The following is a 20,633-nucleotide window of genomic DNA, read 5'->3' as shown; positions in this document are numbered from 1 at the left end:
GACTGTTCCATGAAAGTTGTCCGCACTGACAAGTCGACTTTCTCCGACAGTTACTATAGTAACGTTCAGAGGCAAGTGCCTCTCGGTCAATTTAAGCAAAGGATTAAGATTTCACTGAAATAGTCTGCACAGACAATGTAGTCAGTGCTGACAACTTTCATGAAACACCCCCAGCTCTGCAAAAAATATACCAGTAATGAATATTCCCATATCCATACGGTTTATTTCCAATTCGTCTAATGCCATTTAGTCCAATTGCCAACTCGTCTATTATCATTTGGTCTACCATCGGCCCGTCCACTATCCACATGGTCTAATTGCCAATTCATCCACTCACCATTTCGTCTAATTACCAGTTGGTCCAATAGTCATTTAGTCCATATACCAGTTGGTCTAATTGGACTAAGTATTAATTGTGCAAAATGAATGAAAATGAAATGGATATTAGACCAAGTGGTTATGAGATGAAATAGTCGTAGACGAAATGGTGATTAGACGAAGTGATGATTGGACCAAATGGTTGTTAGACGAAATGTCGATGGACAGAATTTACCATCCATACACACTAATTGTATTCATGTTTCAGTTCAATTATTACATAAAGCAGTAAATGTTTATAATGTCAGGAGTTGGCTCCTGTAAATTTATTTCCTGGCAAATATTAGGCTGATTTAGATGTATGACATAAAAGTTATAGTACAGATATTTTGAACATAATATAGAGAATTATAGAACTAATACTGATTCTGTTTTTCTTATACAGCTACTGCCTAAACATGTATTCTTGTTTTATATACATGATCCAATAGATAAAGCCCCGGGGCTGGGGGGCACTTACGTTGACGAGTGGATACCATGCGCGACAAAAAAAACATGTATAAAAAAGGATGTCTTTTTCAAGATAGGGCACATTATAATACGTAACGTAATAAGGGTGTCAAAAACACTAAAATAATGAAAAAAGGGTTATCTATTTCGCTAGGAAAGCTACGTGTTTAGGGCAAAAAGACTAAAATGTTTTGTAAAGGATGTACTTTTTGCCCCAATAGTCAACACTACGTGTTTATAGAGTCCGATTGCGCGAGGTGTGGGAGGTGGGCCCTATACTATTAAACTCAAAGATGTAGGTAGAGGTGAAACCGACGTCCGTGACATATAACAATTAAAATATCGCTGTACTTGTTTAGGGTTCAATTCAGGGAATACTTGCAAAGGGTATCGTTTTGTTTCCAATACTTGTCAAGGGTAGGGTTTCACACGCCAATACTTGTTAAGGGGTGCATTTTTCAGAATATGAAAAATACTTGTAGGGTGCTTTTCGGGACCCCATGGACACGCATGATATCCACTCGTCAATGGAAGTGCCTCTCCCCCCACCCCAGGGAAAAAGCACACACCTCATAAGGATATGTTGATTAATAAAGTTGTATGAAGGTTCATCATGAACACATACTACTACTACATGTACATGTATATGGAATCAAGATTCTATTTTTTTGTATATAAGTTTTTATCAAGAATCAGATCAAATTACAATATTTGCAATCATTCTATGAAATTTAAAAATCACAAATAATCACATTTACATGGTAGAAAAAAAAGGGCAGAAAATTGTGATAATTTATATGTATATGAACCCTGGCTTATAAGTTTACATAGGTACTGCTTATAACAGATTATTTGTTGGAATCAAAATTCTTCAGGAGATGCCAGCCTTCTCCAAAAAAGAATTCTTAGATTAGAAAAAAAAAGAGTACTAATCAAACGTACACATGTAACATTAGTAACAATGGCTTATAAATACTCCATGATCAGAATTAGACTTCAAGCCGAAATCTAGAAGGCATATATTCTTTAAAGAAAATAGTGATTTTTTTTACTGTCGATTTGTTCTGAGCCAATCAGATGCAAGGATTTCAGTAGCTTTTAACAAATAGTGAAAATCTCCATTTGTTTCATGAAATTCCCCCCCCCTTGATTGCGGGAGGGTGAATAATTAATATCATCTTCAAAATATCAATACTTCTGATTTTTACAAAATAAACATGAATTTTTTCAATGTCCTTAAAGCTAAATGAAAGTAGTTGCAGTAAAACTGATTTTGTGAGAAAGTCTGTAAAACCAACGTTAAGTATTACTATATCATCGTGGATCTAGATCTGGTACAGTTACATAAACTGAACTTTGTGAAATCATAAAATCTAAACTGAAAAACGATCACACTGAAGATCACCAACACAGATAGGCACACGTGGGACAGTGTATATTATAATTGCTTGAATTGGGAGAAGATTGCCTATGATTTTGAGTGATTTTCGATTCTCGTGTGTTTTCATGGAATTTTTTGCTGTCTACGATACCCCTGCCACCCCTCCTGCCAACATAAGTAGCGCATCTAATTTTGTCTGAAGGAGAGCAGCAATAGACATTCTAATTTGATCGATGAACAGGCTTAGTCCTACAACATCATTGGAGTAAACTAAACTATAAAGCGGGAAGAAAGACCCGACGGAAGTGCCCGAATCTGCGCTTATTTCTCAGCAATTACACAATTTCTTGCAGAATCCTTTGGCACATATTTGTTATTCATACAAACAGACACTTGGGTGGTCATTATAATTGGATTCTGTAAAAAGTCATTTTGAGATCGTTACCACAACTGGCATTTATCTTTAAACATTTCCCCTCTTCACCCAGGTTTATTAAGTACATATGTGACCAGGCACCACAAAACCCACAAAAAGTCGCCAGAAATGAAATTCTAGTTAAATAGCCCTTCTGAAAGAGGAGATTCTAAGCTTTATAATGATATATAACTCACGCACAATGATTGATCCTAACCCACACAAAAGGAGAATGTTCGCTACAATGGAACATGCACTCCTTTTGAGTAAATGGGGATTAAAAATTACTAGTCTATTCAGAGTAATTACTCTTCCACAATTGTGTATTGTAGACAAAAGGAAGATTAAAAATCAATAGAATTTCGATAGAGGAATTATCAGCTTGCCCCCAAAGTTCACACACTAATTACATACATGTAGGTACATCCTGTCCATTAGTTTGAACAAGTATTAATGTTAGAAGTTATCCTGTTTTAAATTTATAGGAGTTCAAAGAGAGATGAATTTTCAGATCTTTGTGAAAACAAAAACATGATTACACTTAACCCAAAAAGATGAAAATACAAGTCATGTGGGTCTAATAAAAACACTCAAAAATTACACTTAGCTTCAATTGGTATATCCACATTTTTACAGTTAAATAGGGGAGACTATACTCTTTCAGAAAACGAAGCTCTTGCATTGTAAAGAAATCATAAGTTATAAGCTATCATAAATGATAGTTTTATCATTTGACTTAAAAAAGCAGTAAAAGAGAGCATGAGAGTGCTCTTGGGCAAAGGATTTCCACGTAAAAAAAATGTGAAATTTAAATTGGAAGAATATCATGCCTGGAAAACACGAAAATCTGAAACTTAAACATTCTGACCAAAATACTTTTAATTGGCTCCAATTGAAAATCACACTGCGACTTTTTGTGGGTTTTTGTGGTCACATTTGTTTTGTTTGTCGCTCTCTTTCTCTCTCCATCTATCTCTATCTCCTATCTTAATATTTTCATTTCTTCTCGAGTCTTCTGATTGCATTATTATGACAGCCAAGCATGAGGTATTAAAGGCCTCCGGCTACCAGTATAAAAAAAAAACCAAGTGGAGCGCCTCTGGCAGTCTCACCTGCATCGCGCGATTCAATATAGCAGCAGTGCTGATTTTGAAAACTACTATAGAATAATTATTCACAAAAAACACCATTCATATAATGATACAATACTACGTTCATTGACAATAAATGACATTTGACCTTGATCATGCGACCTAAGACTTGTCAGTGATACTTGATTACCCCTATATCCACATTTTATAAACAATATCTATAAACTTTGAAAGTTATGACAGCAATCTAATAATTACCTCCAAAATGGCCAGAGTTCAATGACCTTAAATTACCTTTGACTTTGTTCATGTGACCTGAAACTTGCACAGGATGTTCAATGATACTTGATTACTCTTATGTCCAAGTTTCATGAATCAGATCCATTAACTTTCAAAGTCATGATGGTAATTCAACAAATACCCCCAACTTGGCCAAAGTTTGTTGACCTTAAATGACCTTTGACCTTGATCATGTGACCTGAAACTCTCACAGGATGTTCAATGATACCTGATTACTCTTATGTCCAAGTTTCATGAATCAGATCCATAAACATTCAAAGTTACGATGGTAATTTAACAGATACCCCCAACATGGCCAAAGTTCATTGACCTTTGACCTTGATCATGTGACCTGAAACTCGTACAGGATGTTCAATGATACTTGATTACTCTTATGTCCAAGTTTCATGAAACAGATCCATAAACTTTCAAAGTTATGACGGTGCGTTGTGGCCCAGTGGATTAGTCTCCGGAGTCTTGGGTTTGAATCCCAGCCATGGCGTAATTTCCTTTGGCAAGAAATTTATCCACATTGTGCTGCACTTAACCCAGGTGAGGTGAATGGGAACCTGGCAGGAATTTATTCCTTGAAATGCGTGTGCGCTGTAATCTTAGTAATTACGGCTGCCAAGCTACAGCTGGGGTAATAATATCCAAGTCCTTTGGAAGCGCATAGAGACATTATTCATAATTGTGATATGCGCTATACAAGAACTGTGTATTATTATTATTATTATTATTAATACCCCCAACTTGGCCAAAGTTTGTTGACCTTAAATGACCTTGATCATGTTACCTAAAAAATTGCACAGGATGTTCAGTGATACTGGATTACTCTTATGTCCAAGTTTCAAGAATCAGATCCATAAACTTTCAAAGTTATGATGGTAATTCAACAGATACCCCCAACTTGGCCAAAGTTCATTGACCCTAAATGACCTTTGCCCTTGATCATGTGACCCGAAACTCAGGCAGGATGTTCAGTAATACTTCATTAACCTTATGGCCAAGTTTCATGAACTAGATCCATATACTTTCTAAGTTATGCTGTCATTTCAAAAACTTAACCTTCAGTTAAGATTTGGTGTTGACGCCGCCGCCGTCGGAAAAGCGGCGCCTATAGTCTCACTCTGCTTCGCAGGTGAGACAAAAATAACCGTCATCTTTTCTTACTTAATATGATCTTTTCTCAATTAATATGATCTTTAGATTATTATTGCCTTTTGAGTTCGATGTCTCATTAAGACATCACAAAAAATCAATTTCATGAATGATCCTGACTCATTCACCTTTATTTTCATTCATAAGATCTTGCCTTTCTGCTTTGATTAATTTCATGATCAAGTTTCAAGCTTCCTTCACGATAAATTACCTTTTTCCTTTATTATCTTTCCTCTCATTAACATGATTGTTCTAACCCTTGGATAGGATGTAAAAACAAAGGTCCTGTATAGAGGAGAGTCGCCACCTTTAGATGTTGTAAACCCACTGCACTATTCACATGCGAGTATAAGGGGGGGGGGGGGGAACCCTAGTGTAGGTGGTCTACCTGCACATCACTAATCAATGCTACTCTGAGGAGACATGTGGTTGGCAGTGATTGTTAACCACAATAACATGAAGTAGATATTAGACAAAATGGGTAGGGCCAAACTAGAAATTAGACCCAATGGTGGAACTAGGATTAGACCATGTTGGATGAGACCAAACAGGGAGTAGAAAAAATTGGTTTGGGCCACGTGGCAATTCACCAATGAGACCTACATGTATCACAACAAATAGTTATACATGTACAGTAGCATTCATAGGGCTCAGATTACCTTGTTGCTTATTCGGTACTTGCACACAACATTACCCTGGCTTTAGCTCCAGCTGAAAAAGGCAGTTAGAGCATTCAAGGAATTATTCCTACCGGGTACCAATCGCTCGATGTAGATTGATTTCTCGCTGAAGGAAATTACGCCACTGCTGGAATTCTAACTGATGATCCTCTGTTCCTAAGGTGAGCGTCCGAACCACTATACCAGAACGCTCCACAACAATCACTTTCATTGTCTTTACTTTCATTATCATCAATGTCCATTGTTTACAACCTTACTGCCTTTCCATTTCGATAACGTCTTGTCCAACCGCTTGATGAAGAGTTTCACATCCTCTCTTGTCATGCCAATGGCTGCAGCGGCTGTCAAGTACGCAGACGGGTAGGCGTTAGAATGGAAGCCGAAACCTTGGAAGATATGACCGGGTACCAATCCCTCGATGTAGATTGATTTCTCGCTGAAGGAAATTACGCCACTGCTGGAATTCTAACTGATGATCCTCTGTTCCTCAGGTGAGCTCCACAATAATCACTTTCATTGTCATCAATGTCCATTGTTTACAACCTTACTGCCTTTCCATTTCAATAATGTCTTGTCCAACCGCTTGATGAAGAGTTTCACATCCTCTCTTGTCATGCCGATGGCTGCAGCGGCTGTCAAGTACGCAGACGGGTAGGCGTTTGAATGGGAGCCGAAACCTTGGAAGGGATGACCATTAATCTCCTTTGAGACACCTTGTGGGACGACCCTGTAGGTTATGGAAAAGAGTGTAAAGCATACACGTAGCTCAGTGATTATGAAACAAACATTAAACAATTGAGCTAAACGAGCAATTTACAGGCCTGTATTCTGAACTCGGGTTTGATCTCAAATCAGGGGCCTGTTGAATGAAAATAATTGTACAACGCCTTACATGTAGCTTGTTGTACGCGAGCAAATGGTAGGCTGCATGTCAAACATTAGTACCGTTGCACACACAACGTACCATCCAAAAATTAGCGTTGCACGACTTTAGGAGGTGACGTCACATTACGATTTAATTCATTGCGCTCAGTAAAAATGAAGGTGCAATACGCGTATAATCCTGCTGGCTAAATGCGCAATGCTGCCCAAGCTCATGTGCGCTTGTGGGATTTTGCTTTTCGCTTTCAGTATTTTTGCTCCCTTTTCATAGATTACAACAGGGAAATACTTGGTTTTTCATATTTTTGCTTAATTCCGAGGCGTTGTACAACACAAATAGCAAATATTCTTATTCGTGTAATGGTGCGAGATTTCACATTCGATGAAAGAAGGAGACGCTCTATTCCACTTGGCTAACGTCTCGTTGAATAGAGTATCTTTCTTTCACCTCATGCGAAATCTCGCACCATTGCACTCATGCCGATTCGCTATTTGTATACTATTATAGTAAGTCTGCTATTCAATGGTATCTTCAACGGAATCCTTGATTCTGACTGGCTACTGAGCATTGTTGCGATACTAGTTACCATTGGATGGCAAAGTTAACACAATAGCATTTTATATGCAACAGGGTTCTGGTATAAGCTGTAGTTTAACTATGGAAGAACAATTGCGACACTAATTTAACACAACCTAGTTAAAATTTTCAGTACAAGTGGTGCTCAGCTCATTCATAAACTAGAGTTGCTCGACGGGTCGCGCGGCCGAGCACATGTATTCCCCGAACCCACCGCATCATCCGTCATTGTGATATCTAGAGCTCACACAGAAATTTGACAAATAAATACAATTATCATGGCAACAATGACCCTGCCCACATTTTGCCTGTGGGTACCAAATTTGATGACAATAATATGACGCAGCAGCGTGACTCTGCAGAACCTTAAGTATCGTCAAGCATCACCTGTTGGGGAATACAAAATAGAGTAATCTGGATATATTTTGTAAACCTAACCCTAAGGCCCCCCACCAAAAATTATAGGCATCTTCACTTCATCTTCTAATATTGCTTCTGTGTGCCAACTGTTATGACAAACTGGAATAAAAAGCAGAAGTTACAGGTTTTACAAAATTTTCCACAAAAATATGGTTACCATGGCAACCATGTCTCCACCCACTCCAAAATCATTAGGCGGCTTTGCTTTACCATAATGGACCTTCATGACAAATTTGAAGATAATTGGAGAAGAAATGCAGCCAGTAGAGCACTTACAACAAAATCTCTATTTTCACAAAAAATCTTGTTACCATGGCAACGATGACTCCGCCCACACCAAAATCAATAGGTGGCTTTGCTTTACCATAATGGACCTTCATGCCACATTTGAAGATGATCGGAGAAGAAATACAGCTGGTAGAGCGCTCACAATGACATCTCTGCAAGTCCACATAAACTCTTGTTACCATGGCAACAATGTCTCCGCCAACACCAAAATCAATTGCCGGCTTCGCTTTACCATAATGGACCTTCATGCCACATTTGAAGATGATCGGAAATGTAATGCAGTTGGTACAGCGCTCACAAGGAAATCTCTGCTATTTCCACAAAAACTCCTGTTACCATGGCAATAATGTCTCCGCCCAAACCAAAATCAATAGGCGGCTTCGCTTTACCATAATGGACCTTCATGCCACATTCGAAGATGATCAGAGAAGAAATGCAGCTGGTAGAGAGCTCACAAGGAAATCTCTGCTATTTCCACAAAAACTCTTGTTACCATGGCAACGATGTCTCCGCCCACACCAAAATCGTTAGGCAGCTTTGCTTAACCATAATGGACTTTCATGCCACATTTGAAGATGATCAGTGAAGAAATGCAGCTGGTAGAGCGCTCACAGGGACATCTCTGCTATTCCACAAAAACTCATGTTACCATGGCAACGATGTCTCTGCCCACACCAAAATCATTAGGTGGCTTCGCTTTAGCATAATGGACCTTCATGCCACATTCGAAGATGATCGGAGAAGAAATGCAGTTGGTACAGCGCTCACAAGGAAATCTCTGCTATTTCCACAAAAACTCCTGTTACCATGGCAATAATGTCTCCGCCCACACCAAAATCAATAGGCGGCTTCGCTTTACCATAATGGACCTTCATGCCACATTCGAAGATGATCGGAGAAGCAATGCAGCTGGTAGAGCGCTCACAAGGAAATCTCTGCTATTTCCACAAAAACTCCTGTTACCATGGCAATAATGTCTCCGCCCACACCAAAATCAATAGGCGGCTTCGCTTTACCATAATGGACCTTCATGCCACATTCGAAGATGATCGGAGAAGCAATGCAGCTGGTAGAGCGCTCACAAGGAAATCTCTGCTATTTCCACAAAAACACTTGTTAGCATGGCAACGATGTCTCCGCCCACACCAAAATCGATAGGCGGCTTCGCTATACCATACTCGAACTTCATGCCAAATTTGAAGATGATCAGAGAAGAAATGCAGCTGATAGAGCGCTCACAAGGAAATCTCTGCGGCGGATGTGGCGGCGCGACGAGGCCAAATCCATAGTATCCTACGAACTCTGTTCGGGAGATACAACTACATTTGGGAATAACAACTCACCATTAAAGCTGTAGTATCTACATACAGGTATATATTCAAAAATTTTTGCCATTTTCAGCTTCCTATAATTATAGCACAGAATTAGGATATATGGCCTAGGTTAAACTGCACTTCAGAGCATATGCCTTTGGATTTACCAGTTGCACGAGTCGCAGAAACAACAACACCCCCACCTTTAAAATTGCACAAGGCACAACTATCAATAAATATGTAAACAAGACTATCCTGTCTGGGGAAATTCAAAAGGAGCAATTGAGTTCCAACTACATGTAAGCATACTTAGCAGAAGTTCAAAGTAAACATATTGAAATATCAACTTTTACAATCTTTCCTGAGGGGTACTGACCTAGCACCTGAAACACATCTTGTGAACAGCATTGAGCCAAGCTCTGTCAAAGCTTTTCCGTCATCAACATCATGTTTGTTTACTGTCATTGCCATGGAGATTGGGTTGTGCGGTGTATGCAGTAATCGCTCCCCGTACTTCTCTGCGACTTTTGCCAGTTCCTCGTGCAGAAATGTGAACAATTCCTTCCTTTCCTGAAAATCAAAGGAAAACAAAGAAATGACAATAGAATTAAAAAGGCAAGATCAAATGACAAGAATTATATGTGGTAATACAGGAATAAAAAGGGTATTGGTAGTTTTGTGATGAATACAGATGTATTCAATTTCAGGATGTTGTGGTTGGAAGCACATTTTAAGATTGCCTTTCTGGCCCGTATTCTGAAGTCAAGTTTAACTTACACCACGGTCTAACTCAGTGCTAAAATTATGGGGAGCAAAAAGTTCAAAAATTATTTTTATATTGTGTATTTCTTATGTTTACTATTTTGTTCCTTTTGCTTTCATAATGAAGAAAATTACTTCAGTTATCATTCCCAGACAATTATGAACAATTTGGGTGTCATATGAGTTAATAAATTGAAAGTGTACTGTTAGGAATTTGCGCTCCAATTGGCTCTCCATAGTTTTACCACAACTTTAAACCATGGTGTAATTTATACCCGAGTTCAGAATTCAGTTTCATGTAGAGACCAGCTTCATTTGTACGTTTTGGTGCTCTGCAGATGTCAAAATCGGCCAAAACCAACATCAAAAGCATGGCCGTACACAGCGAGGGCATGGGGGGGCAGTCCCCCCCCCCCCTTAAAATTTTGAAAACTTTCCATTTTTTTCTCAAAATTCACCAAAAGTATGCACAAAATCCTTCAATTTTGCTTTACAAGATGCAGAAGTGCCTAAATGACAAGCTTAGTTGCTTCCCTCCCACGCTTTCAATTTTTTTTCCAAAAAGTTTACGCCTCTTTGGCAAATAAGAATTCTGACCGCCAAGCATCATGGTAAACACTGTACCAAACAACTCTAATTTCAAATAAACAGTGTTTCAAATATAACTCCTTGCAAAGAAGAAGTACTTGTGTTGATTTCTGTTTTAATCTTTTGTCATTCGCAAAATCTATAACGAGCAAGAATTTGATGATATGTTTTTTTATTTTCAAACACTTGGCAACGTCAGATACTTATTACATGATGATAATACACTTTCCGCTTTTTGCCTTGAAATTCTGACCACCACTAAGAAGTCTCTAGCTAGAACACTGACTGGTCTGTACCTTGAGGAGATTCTTGTAACCCTTGGATCCAAGTGAAAGTAAAGTGATGAAGAGATCAGTAGATGGTGACGCCGAGGCTCGACCTGGATACGTCTGCCCGACCTTGTCAATAAACTCTCGATCAAACCCTGCAATGATGGAACCACCGACCGGTACCATGAAGTTTTTATCGGTGCTTTGCACAAAGGCGTCCACTCTGCCCACCCGCGATGCTTCCTGTATCAAGTGCATGCACTTTGACGACTGGACACCATAGGCGTTGTTGACGACATGAGGGATATCCTTCTCCTTACAGAGCGTTGCGAGTTCTTCAAGTCTGTCCGGAACCCGCGGTGCAAAGCAACTTGTTGTGGAGAACACCGCAAGGACTTCATCCGCTCCAAGCTCTTTGATCTTTGCAGACACAGCTTCGATGTCCGTCCTGAGTTCATCTCCTTCAAGCTTGTTCTCGATGACAACGGATTCAAATCCTGCCGTTGCGATAGCCTTGAAGCAGGATTTTTGGTCGATGCGAGGCCAGATGATGAATCGTCCTCTAGGTCTCTGCTGCCTTAGTGTCAGGAAACAAAGGACGAGGCTCATACCTGTCGCCATGGGAACTACAAAGCATGAAGCTGCACTCCTAACTCCTGAAATAATTTTAGAGAAATGAATGAAACTATGAAGATAACCTAGAAGATGTTATGCTGGCAAAGAGGAGCAAGAAGGATGCAGTGTAGATTTATTAATAATAATAATATTTTAATAATAACTATAATAATAATAATAATAATAATAATAATAATAATGTCATATTTTACCCAGGGTAGCCAGTTCAGTTCAGAAAACTGTTCTCACAGTGGGACAGGTCTGCTTAACACGATAATGTTATTATTACCCAGGCTTTATCACGGCTACCTTTAATTGGGCACTCGAGCATTCAAGGGATTTCTTCCTACCGGGTGCCCACTCACCTCACCTGGGTTGAGTGCAGCACAATGTGGGTAAATTTCTTGCTGAAGAAAAATTTAAGTATCCTTTAGAGGATATCGAGACAAATTTAAGAAAAGTGACTTCATTGTAACTTGTTCAATTTAACAAAGATCTGCTCTACGTACAAAAACGCAATATCTTACTGCAATATCACCCTGCACTAGGGTTTATACAGCAGCGAATTTCCATTTTTAATCATGTAATTTTATCTATACCATTGTAATATTGTATTTTTATTGTAATTTTTATACCTGTCGATGTCACTATTTTTATATCTAATAAATTCCATCTGAATTGAATGACCAGAGAAAAAATATATATATGCTCATGGACTCCAAAGTTTAAGTGCATCGTCCTCATTCTACTCATAAGTGTCATAGCAGTCACGTCAGCAAAACCATCTCCAGACCAACAGAAACAATTAAATCATTTTCAAGGGCATTCCATCAGTGAGTTTAAAGGAGAATGAAGCCTTTGGAACAAGATAGCTTGTGTGAAAGCAGAAAAATCAAAGAAACAGATCAACAAAAGTTTGAGAAAAATTGGACAAATAATGAGAAAGTTATGAGCATTTGAATATTGCGATCACTAATGCTATGGAGATCCTCACATTGGCCATGCGACAAATATGTGTGATGTCACTTGTGAACATCTCTCCCCAATACTTTAGTATATATTTCACTTAAACTGCCTCTTTTATCACATCTATCAGTAGATCATATTATAGGACGGCATGTACAGTAATACAGATTTTTGAAGAATACATAATGGATAAAGAGTTTGTATCCCATAAGAAAAAGCAAAAAGAGACATTTTGGGGGTATTTCATAGTCCATCAAAGGGAAAGTTGTTCACATGTGACATCACACATCCTCGTCGCATTGCCAATGGGAGGATCTCCATAGCATTAGTGATTGCAATAATCAAATGCTCATAACTTTCTCATTATTTGTCTGATTTTTCTCAAACTTTCTTTGTTCTTATTCTTTGATTTTTCTGTTTCGACATTAGCCTACTTGTTCCAAAAGTTTCATTCCCATTTAAAGGTGGTTTTGTTGATGTCACTGTAAGCTGCCAGCTTCCTGTTCAGCATTTTATAAAGCTGGGCAATTCCATAAAATAATCAACCTTTTTGTACATCCGACCCCAATTTTTCTCAAGTTTTACTTAACTTCATAAAGTGATCAAGTCATGGTCATTAGAGAGCATTACATACTGTCAAAAGACCCAGAAATCAGAAACAGAAAATATCATGAAGGTCCCACATAGTATATGGAGTCGGACGTACGTATATTATGGAATTGCCCTGGGCCCCATCTTAGAAAGAGTTACGTTTGATCCAATCAATCGTAACTCTATGGGAAACCATCAGTGCCATAATTTTTTCTACAGGAAATTTGCAAAATGTCCTTTGTATTAAGGAGAACACACCTAATTGTCAAGAAATCAATGAATTCATGGATATACATTCATATCTAGAAAATCTTCTGAACAAACATGCATTTTATATATTGACTTTGCTGGCTTTCCATAGTTGCGATTGATTCGATCAATCGCAACTCTTTATAAGACAGGGCCCAGCTGTTCACAAAGTTACAACCAACTTTACCCACAAATTTATGCATGACTGGATATATGTTCACAGGTGCTAAATCAGTCATGTAGTGTTAATCCAAAAGAAAGGGTAACAGGTTTGATGTAGATTATAAAGTTAGAACAGCGTACACAAACAGCCACCTGGGCCCCGTCTTTACAAAGAGTTGTGATTGATCCGATCAATCACAACTATGGACAGCCAGCAACGTCAACATCTAAAATGCATGAATGTTCAAAATGTTTTCTAGATATGACGTAAATTACATAAATTCATTGTTTTCTTGACAATTTGGTGTGCTCGCCTTTGATTACAAAGGACATTTTGAACATTTATGTAGAAAAAATTATGACACTGATGGATTTCCATAGAGTTACGATTGATTGGATCAATCGTAACTCTTTGTAAGACGGGGCCCTGGATACACAGATACTGCCAAAACTTTTCCTATTCTGTACAACACAGGGTTCGCATGCACCTTTGAAGAATAAACAAAGCAGGGGAGGGGGGAGATCCAAGATTTATATCAGCCTCTCCCCCTCCCCTCCCCCCTTAATCCAGTTTAGGTTGAGATTAATGGTAGATTTTTTAAAATTCAATTACTTCTTCTCTTTTTTCATTTCTGGGAAAGGTGTAAAATTATTTTGGGGTATATTCTATGTACAAGTACTTTGTCTTGTTTTTACGGATTGGCTTCCTAAAGGATTTCTTCTTTTTTTGCCATTACATTCATCGTTCATTGCTTGTTTTTATGTATTTTTTCATCCGTCACTCACTTGAGGATAAATGAATGAAACTTGAAGTTGTACCTGCCATGTGTAGAACATCAAGAGCCATAGAGTTGGTGAGTTTTGACAGGATACTTGAACCAGCAGCCTTTGGTTGGATGGCTGTGATGTCTCCGGATCGCCCAATGCCATGAGCTAAACTAGATGAAAGGGAAACATTCAATCATGACCAATGATTTAAATGCTCATCTTCTCGTTCTGGAAAATCAATTTTCTGCTCATATGAAACCTACATGTAAGTCTACTTTTCTCTTTTCCATTCAATTCATTTCGATTCCAAAGAAATGTATAGGCCTGGGCCTACCCAGTTGTTGGATAACCTAACGAGTTGTTTATCCAGACAAGATGACTATTCAAGATTGTTGCTTGCAATATTTCATGAATTAAAAAGCAAAAACAATCACAAAAATATTTGATGCATGAATTGTAAGATAGCAAGAGAAACATGTTTTTATCTTCGTTAAGTGTCTGACATCGGACCCTCGCATCCTCCTTACCCATAATGCCGTCTCCTGACTGCTTCCGAAGCAACACGGCCTTCCCTCTCTCCCACTCCGCAGTTCCCTTGGAAGTTATTGCTATCCATTACAGAGAGCTCTCGAAGGAGAAGCTCGATGGTTTCTTCGTCCCAGCCATCCTCCGGCCATTTCCTCTGCTCCAGAAGATGCCTTACCTTATTCTCTCGAACCCTGCGAGATTCTCTGCCTTGCTGCACGTAGGTGGGCGGGATCAGCTTCTCGCATACGGCATACGACTCTGGACTCATGATGATGGGATGGGGCTAAAGTTACAGATTACGGGCTTTGATTTAACGGTGCAGACCTATTGGGCAACGAGAATAGAAACATAACTAACAGTTAGATCAACAGCTGGGATAGGCAATTAAGGCCCGGACTCCAATCCGAGGGCAAGGCCCTTTAGTGTATTTAAAGGGAAAGTTCACCCCGACAAAAATTTTATTGTAAAAATAGCAGAAAAAGTAATAAGAAACATTGCCGAAGGTTTGAGAAAAATCCAACAAAGAATAAAAAGGTTATTTGGGTTTTAGTCATTTGATTTGTAATGTCATATGCAAGCAGCGATCGATGATGACTGATAATTGGTAGTTTAAATTAGTGCATTGTGATTTAAATCCTGATTTGAAAAAAAATATTTAAATAAACGAGACAGAGACACTTGTTGATTTATGCAAATGAAGTGCATTCTTAATTAATAGAGCGATGCGATACATGAAGCTGCGTCGCGCTTGTACTGCGGCATTGTGTAGAAATAACCAGCGTCTCGTTTACTGTTTCGGTCTTGAAGGTAAATTTTCTCGGTCTCGTCTCGGACCTACACTGAACACTTCATCGCAAAGCTTAAAATACAAGGAATGTCATGTGGCATTACAAATAGATTTAAGAATTTTTGGCCGTAGAGTTGGCTGTTTTTTTTTTGTTAGTTTTTGAATGAGAGTTATTACATATTTTCTTTGGCAAATATTTTTGGTAGATCTCGTTTCACACGAGCGGTGCCATTAGAAACTTTTCAAAATTCATTAAACGGGGCTGCTCTCTACAACGCACCAATTCTTTTGACAGTGCAAGTCAAATAGAAAGCTGAGAGGCTTTTGTAGAAAGTTGGTGGACCGGGACAGCAGATCATTGAATGATTGCACCGGACGAACAATCGTAAATATGTCATTGTCCAGAGTCATGAGACTGCTGTCCCGGTCAACCAACTTCAACAAAAGCCTCTCAGCTCTTCTTGTGATTTGACTTGCATTTTCAAAGGAATTTGTGCATTGTAGAGAGCTATTAAAGGGTTCAGAAGACAAGTCCCTGGGAAGCGGAGGTGCTGGGGTGTTTTTTTTTCATAGGCAGCACCCCCTGGAAATCTGGTACATGTATATGGCAGAAACCGAAATGAACAAAAGTTTGTAGGATAGAACTTTTTTTATTGCCTGTCAAATTTTTTGGAAACCGAAACCGCCTTCATTTTGTAATAAAATCCTTGCTTCTTTTTTTTTTTTTAAATATCTCGGGAACAAAACCACCTTCATTCTGTAGTGAGACCCATTTTTTGCTTGTCAAATTTACTTCAGCACCCCCTGTCAATATCGTTCCCAAGGCCCTGTCGGAACATTACGTCAAACCCTCGTTGGGGAGAAGATCGCGGTTCAGGCCCTGAACTACTGTTTTATACCCCACTAAAAAAAACCTGGTTTATTTCAAAGATATTTCAAACCTGCATGACCAAGTTAATTCCTCTTATGTAACATTTCACCTACGCAGGCAAGCCAAGAGCGTTGCTGAGCCAGGCTTGGCCGATAAATCCCTCTTAGTCTTATGTAACGTTTCAACTCCGCGGCCAAGCCCGAGTGTTGAGCCGATTCACGCAAGAACAGGAATGAATTGTTAGAGAAAAATGTTCATAATTCGAAATCTTTCAAAAGGATTGAACTTGAAAATTGTGCAAATTGTCGGAAAATGCTGAATTAAATAAGTTAACTTTGTAACTATTGTGAATTTGTTATTTCTATTTTTTGCAAGATCATTTTACCTTAAATGTTGGTATGCAAATATCACAAGGGCTTCCCTTATTAAAGTTGTCCATAACTTATTTAAAATTTGCAATAGAAATTGATCCAAAATAATGCGTCTAGATACAACAATAATTCGCTTAAATGCAGAAGGCAGTCGGTTATGAAGGGTTAATTGGCACGGTTCGGTATCATGGAATATCAAAACCGCGTGGAATGCATTGTCAATTGTCAATGATTGGGATGTTTTTGTATTCCTATAGATTTTTTAACGTATTGTGCTTGAGTTTCCTCCCTTCCTATCCACGCCCCTGGTTCATGGCCACAAACACTCTTTTAGGCATACCTTTAACCCACTCACATTTTTGTTCATTGAATAGATTATGCTATGAATGTCAAGAAGTGTTCTTTTGAGTTGTTGACCAACAACCAAACTACTCAATCATAACAAAAACATCATGTGTATCATATTGTCAGACAATGCTGAAATTAGTTAACTTTGTAACCATCATCAAATTGTTATTTCTCCTTTTTTCATGATTATTTCACAGGGGCTTCCTTTTTAAGGGGAACCCAACCCAAATTAAAGCTTGTTCTTAGAGGAAAAAGAAAAATCAGCCAAGTTGATAGGTGAAAGTATTAAAAATATGTAACAAACAATAAGAAAGTTAAGAATTTTTAAAAGATGTAAATAATGGTAATCACTATACTCCATGGAGGCTTCAAATTGGCTACATACATGTACGTGATATCATAAGTGATGTAAGGCAAGGACTACTCTTCCATGTACTCCAATACACACATTTGGGCAATTCCATGGTAACGGAATTACAAATCAGAGAATTTTGGCTGTTATTTTTGCTCACACCATCCAGATATTTCAATATTTTCCCATTTTCTGAACTTAATACTATGCATGGCCACTTGTGCTATATTCTGAACCAAGATTTTTTTTAAACCCCTCACACGTTCAGATGTGAATGACGGATATGTGCTATGGTAACGGAATTACCAGAGAAATGAGTCACTTTGCAACCCAAAGTTTAGTAAAAGTTTCTCTGAAATCTACAACACACTAGCTCCAAGCTAATGTCTGATTCAATTCATTATAATGTCAACTTTACTTTGAAAGTAATTTATTCACAAATATCATCAACAAATTTTTGTGATTGGTCTTCCTTTTGGGGAAGTACATGGTAACGGAATTACGCATAATGGTAATGGAATTACCGTCACTCAATTACGCCTCTGACATTTGAGAAGGAAAATGTTATTTTTAGGCATTTATGACTGAAGAAATGCCTCAATAAAGCTTGTTTAAATATTCTTCTCTAATACTTAACACAAACTAAGTACTTTACGTCTATAATATCAAATAAAATACAAGTATATAGTATGTAATAAGTGGCTCTACCTTAAATAAATAGAATTTTACAAAATATTAGGGATCAGTGGTAATTAAATTTTAGTTAATTTTCAACTTCAGGGGTATTAGGACTTACTAGCCACTTTTTGCCTGCTGTACTGATGAAAAGAATTATGCAAAGGCCAAAAATCATCACTAATACTCATGGTAACGGAATTACATGGACTCTAGCCAAACTAGTACACATCAGGAATTTTACAAAAACTGAGGACAGCATGTGATCAGATCTGCATATTTAGTCAAAAAAAATGTGTAGATGGTAGTTTAAGGTATAAAAAGTCTTTGAATATTCAAAAGAAATGTAGCTTTACATACAATTGATGATGATGATGATGATGGGTTCTTGTATAGCGCCGGTATCCGCCTCAGCTGGGCGCTCATGGCGCTTGCTCAAAAATAGGAAATATCTCACAAATTTCAATGTCTTTAAACAGTGCTTAGGATCATCATTCAGTTCAAGTACTGTCCTAGTAATGCTACAATTGAGTTATTCTTGCAATAATGTTGGAGTGGGGAACAGAAAAGTCTTCAGGTAAGACTCAAAAGTTGATTGGGTCTCTGCTCTCCTGATAAATTGAGGAAGGCTATTCCACAGCTTTGGTCCAGAGATGTAGAAGGCTCTGTCACCCCAAGTTGTGTGGCTGAGAGATTCTGTCAGCAATGCTTGATCTGCTGATCTGAGACTGCGTGTTGGTCTATGCTGAGATAAGAGCTCTGATATGTAGGGTGGAGATTTATCGTTAAGCGCTTTAAATACGAGGACCCCAAGTTTATAGGCTATTCTCTGGTTGACAGGCAGCCAATATAGGTCACGCAGAATTGGAGTAATATGGACTCTCTTTCTTTGAAGGGACACAAGACGTGCGGCCATGTTCTGCAGACGCTGAAGTCTGTGCAGTTGATGTTGAGTCAAACCAGTCAAAATTGAGTTGCAAATGTCCAGTTGGGTTGTTACAAAGGCATGAACAAGGAGTTCAGCAACTTTCTTAGTTACATGCTTGCGGATCCTTCCAAGATTACGGATAGAGATACAGGCAGCCTTGGAAGTGCCTGTGACATGCTGCTCCATTGTAAGTGAGGAATCAAACACTACTCCAAGGTTTCTCACTTGATCAGAAGGCTTGATTAAAGAGTTGCCAATTCTTAGATGGTTTATTGTAACTTTGGCTCGTTGTTGACGAGATCCCACAACGAGGAATTCCGTCTTGTCCTTATTCATCTTAAGATAGTTATTAGACAGCCATTGCTGGAGGTCAGCTACACAGGATTCAATGCGCTGAAGTCCTAAATTGACCTCAGTTTGAGATGAGTTGACGGTACAGTAAATCTGTGTATCATCTGCATATCGGTGATACTGGAGTCCGTGCCTCTTGATGATGTGAGATATGGGCGAAGTGTACATGCTGAACAACTGCGGGCCGAGGACAGAGCCTTGAGGAACACCATACTTCAGCGTTGATGAGTCGGATCTGGCACCGTCAACGGAAACATAGCTCGTCCTTCCTGTCAGGTACGATCGAAACCACTGTAGTGCGACTCCGCTGATTCCATATAGGTCACTAAGTCGATGGAGAAGAATATCATGGTCGACAGTGTCGAACGCTGCTGAAAGATCCAGTAGGACTAGAAGCGATATCTTCTTTTGATCCATGCCGGAAAGTAGATCATTCTGGACTCTGAGGATTGCTGTCTCGACACTAAGATTGGCACGATAGGCAGACTGGAATGTATCATGGAGAGAATTATCTGTGATGTAGGAACTCAACTGGTTCATCACGACGCGCTCCAGTGTCTTGCTCAAGAAGCTGAGGTTGGAGATCGGGCGATAGTTGCTCATGTTCTCTGGATCGAGTTTTGACTTCTTCAGCACTGGATTAACTTGTGCAACTTTCAGAACTTCTGGGACTTCTCCAGATTGTAAAGAGGTATTAATGATTGATGTCACAATAGGGATCACAGTAGAATTAAGAACAGGATTTGAGCAACAGAGTTGGGATAGGATCCAGATCACATGATTTTGGTGGTGAAGATAATACAATGCGTCGTACCTCATCCTCTGTTACCTCTTCGAAAACCGACAAGTTACTAGGTGATGACAATATTCCAGCAGAAGGAAGGCTTAGGCCCGGGGGGGCCACTTCCATTGACGAGTGGATACCATGCGCGACCAAGGGGTCTCGAAAAGCACCCTAAACACGTATTTTAATATTCTGAAAATGCACCCCTTAACAAGTATTGGCGTCTGAAACCCTACCCTTAACAAGTATTGGGAACAAAACGATACTCTTGGCAAGTATTCCCTGAAATGAACCCCTAAACAAGTACAGGAATATTTATTGTTATTTCACGGGTCCTTCGGTCGTTGGTTTTC

General features: G+C 38.9%; 1 protein-coding gene across 1 annotated transcript; it reads right to left on the bottom strand.

The window, feature by feature from the left end:
* Window positions 1-607: 607 nt before the first annotated feature.
* LOC129268438 (O-phosphoseryl-tRNA(Sec) selenium transferase-like) lies at window positions 608-19,011 on the bottom strand. Its single transcript, XM_064104475.1, has 6 exons — window positions 18,578-19,011; window positions 14,813-15,137; window positions 14,337-14,455; window positions 10,962-11,590; window positions 9,692-9,885; window positions 608-6,562 (listed from the first exon to the last, which is right to left on the bottom strand). Exons 2-6 carry the CDS (start codon window positions 15,079-15,081, stop codon window positions 6,358-6,360), a joined length of 1,416 nt encoding a protein of 471 aa, XP_063960545.1. The 5' UTR covers window positions 15,082-15,137; window positions 18,578-19,011; the 3' UTR covers window positions 608-6,357.
* Between the last annotated feature and the right edge of the window lie 1,622 nt (window positions 19,012-20,633).

The sequence above is a fragment of the Lytechinus pictus genome, chromosome 9 (genome assembly GCF_037042905.1).
Source record: "Lytechinus pictus isolate F3 Inbred chromosome 9, Lp3.0, whole genome shotgun sequence".
NCBI classification, from domain to species: Eukaryota; Metazoa; Echinodermata; class Echinoidea; order Temnopleuroida; family Toxopneustidae; genus Lytechinus; species Lytechinus pictus.
Note: the sequence above shows the minus strand (reverse complement) of the source record. Positions and strands in the feature narration are given on the sequence as shown.

What these genes read in the sequence shown, in the direction of transcription:
- LOC129268438 (XM_064104475.1), bottom strand. Translation starts at nt 15,081, where the DNA reads ATGAGTCCAGAGTCGTATGCCGTATGCGAGAAGCTGATCCCGCCCACC. An exon ending in GTCAGGAGACGGCATTATGG is followed by an intron (nt 14,456 to 14,812) that starts GTAAGGAGGATG and finishes CCTTTCATCTAG; the next exon opens with TTTAGCTCATGGCATTGGGC. An exon ending in AGATGTGTTTCAGGTGCTAG is followed by an intron (nt 6,563 to 9,691) that starts GTCAGTACCCCT and finishes CATAACCTACAG; the next exon opens with GGTCGTCCCACAAGGTGTCT.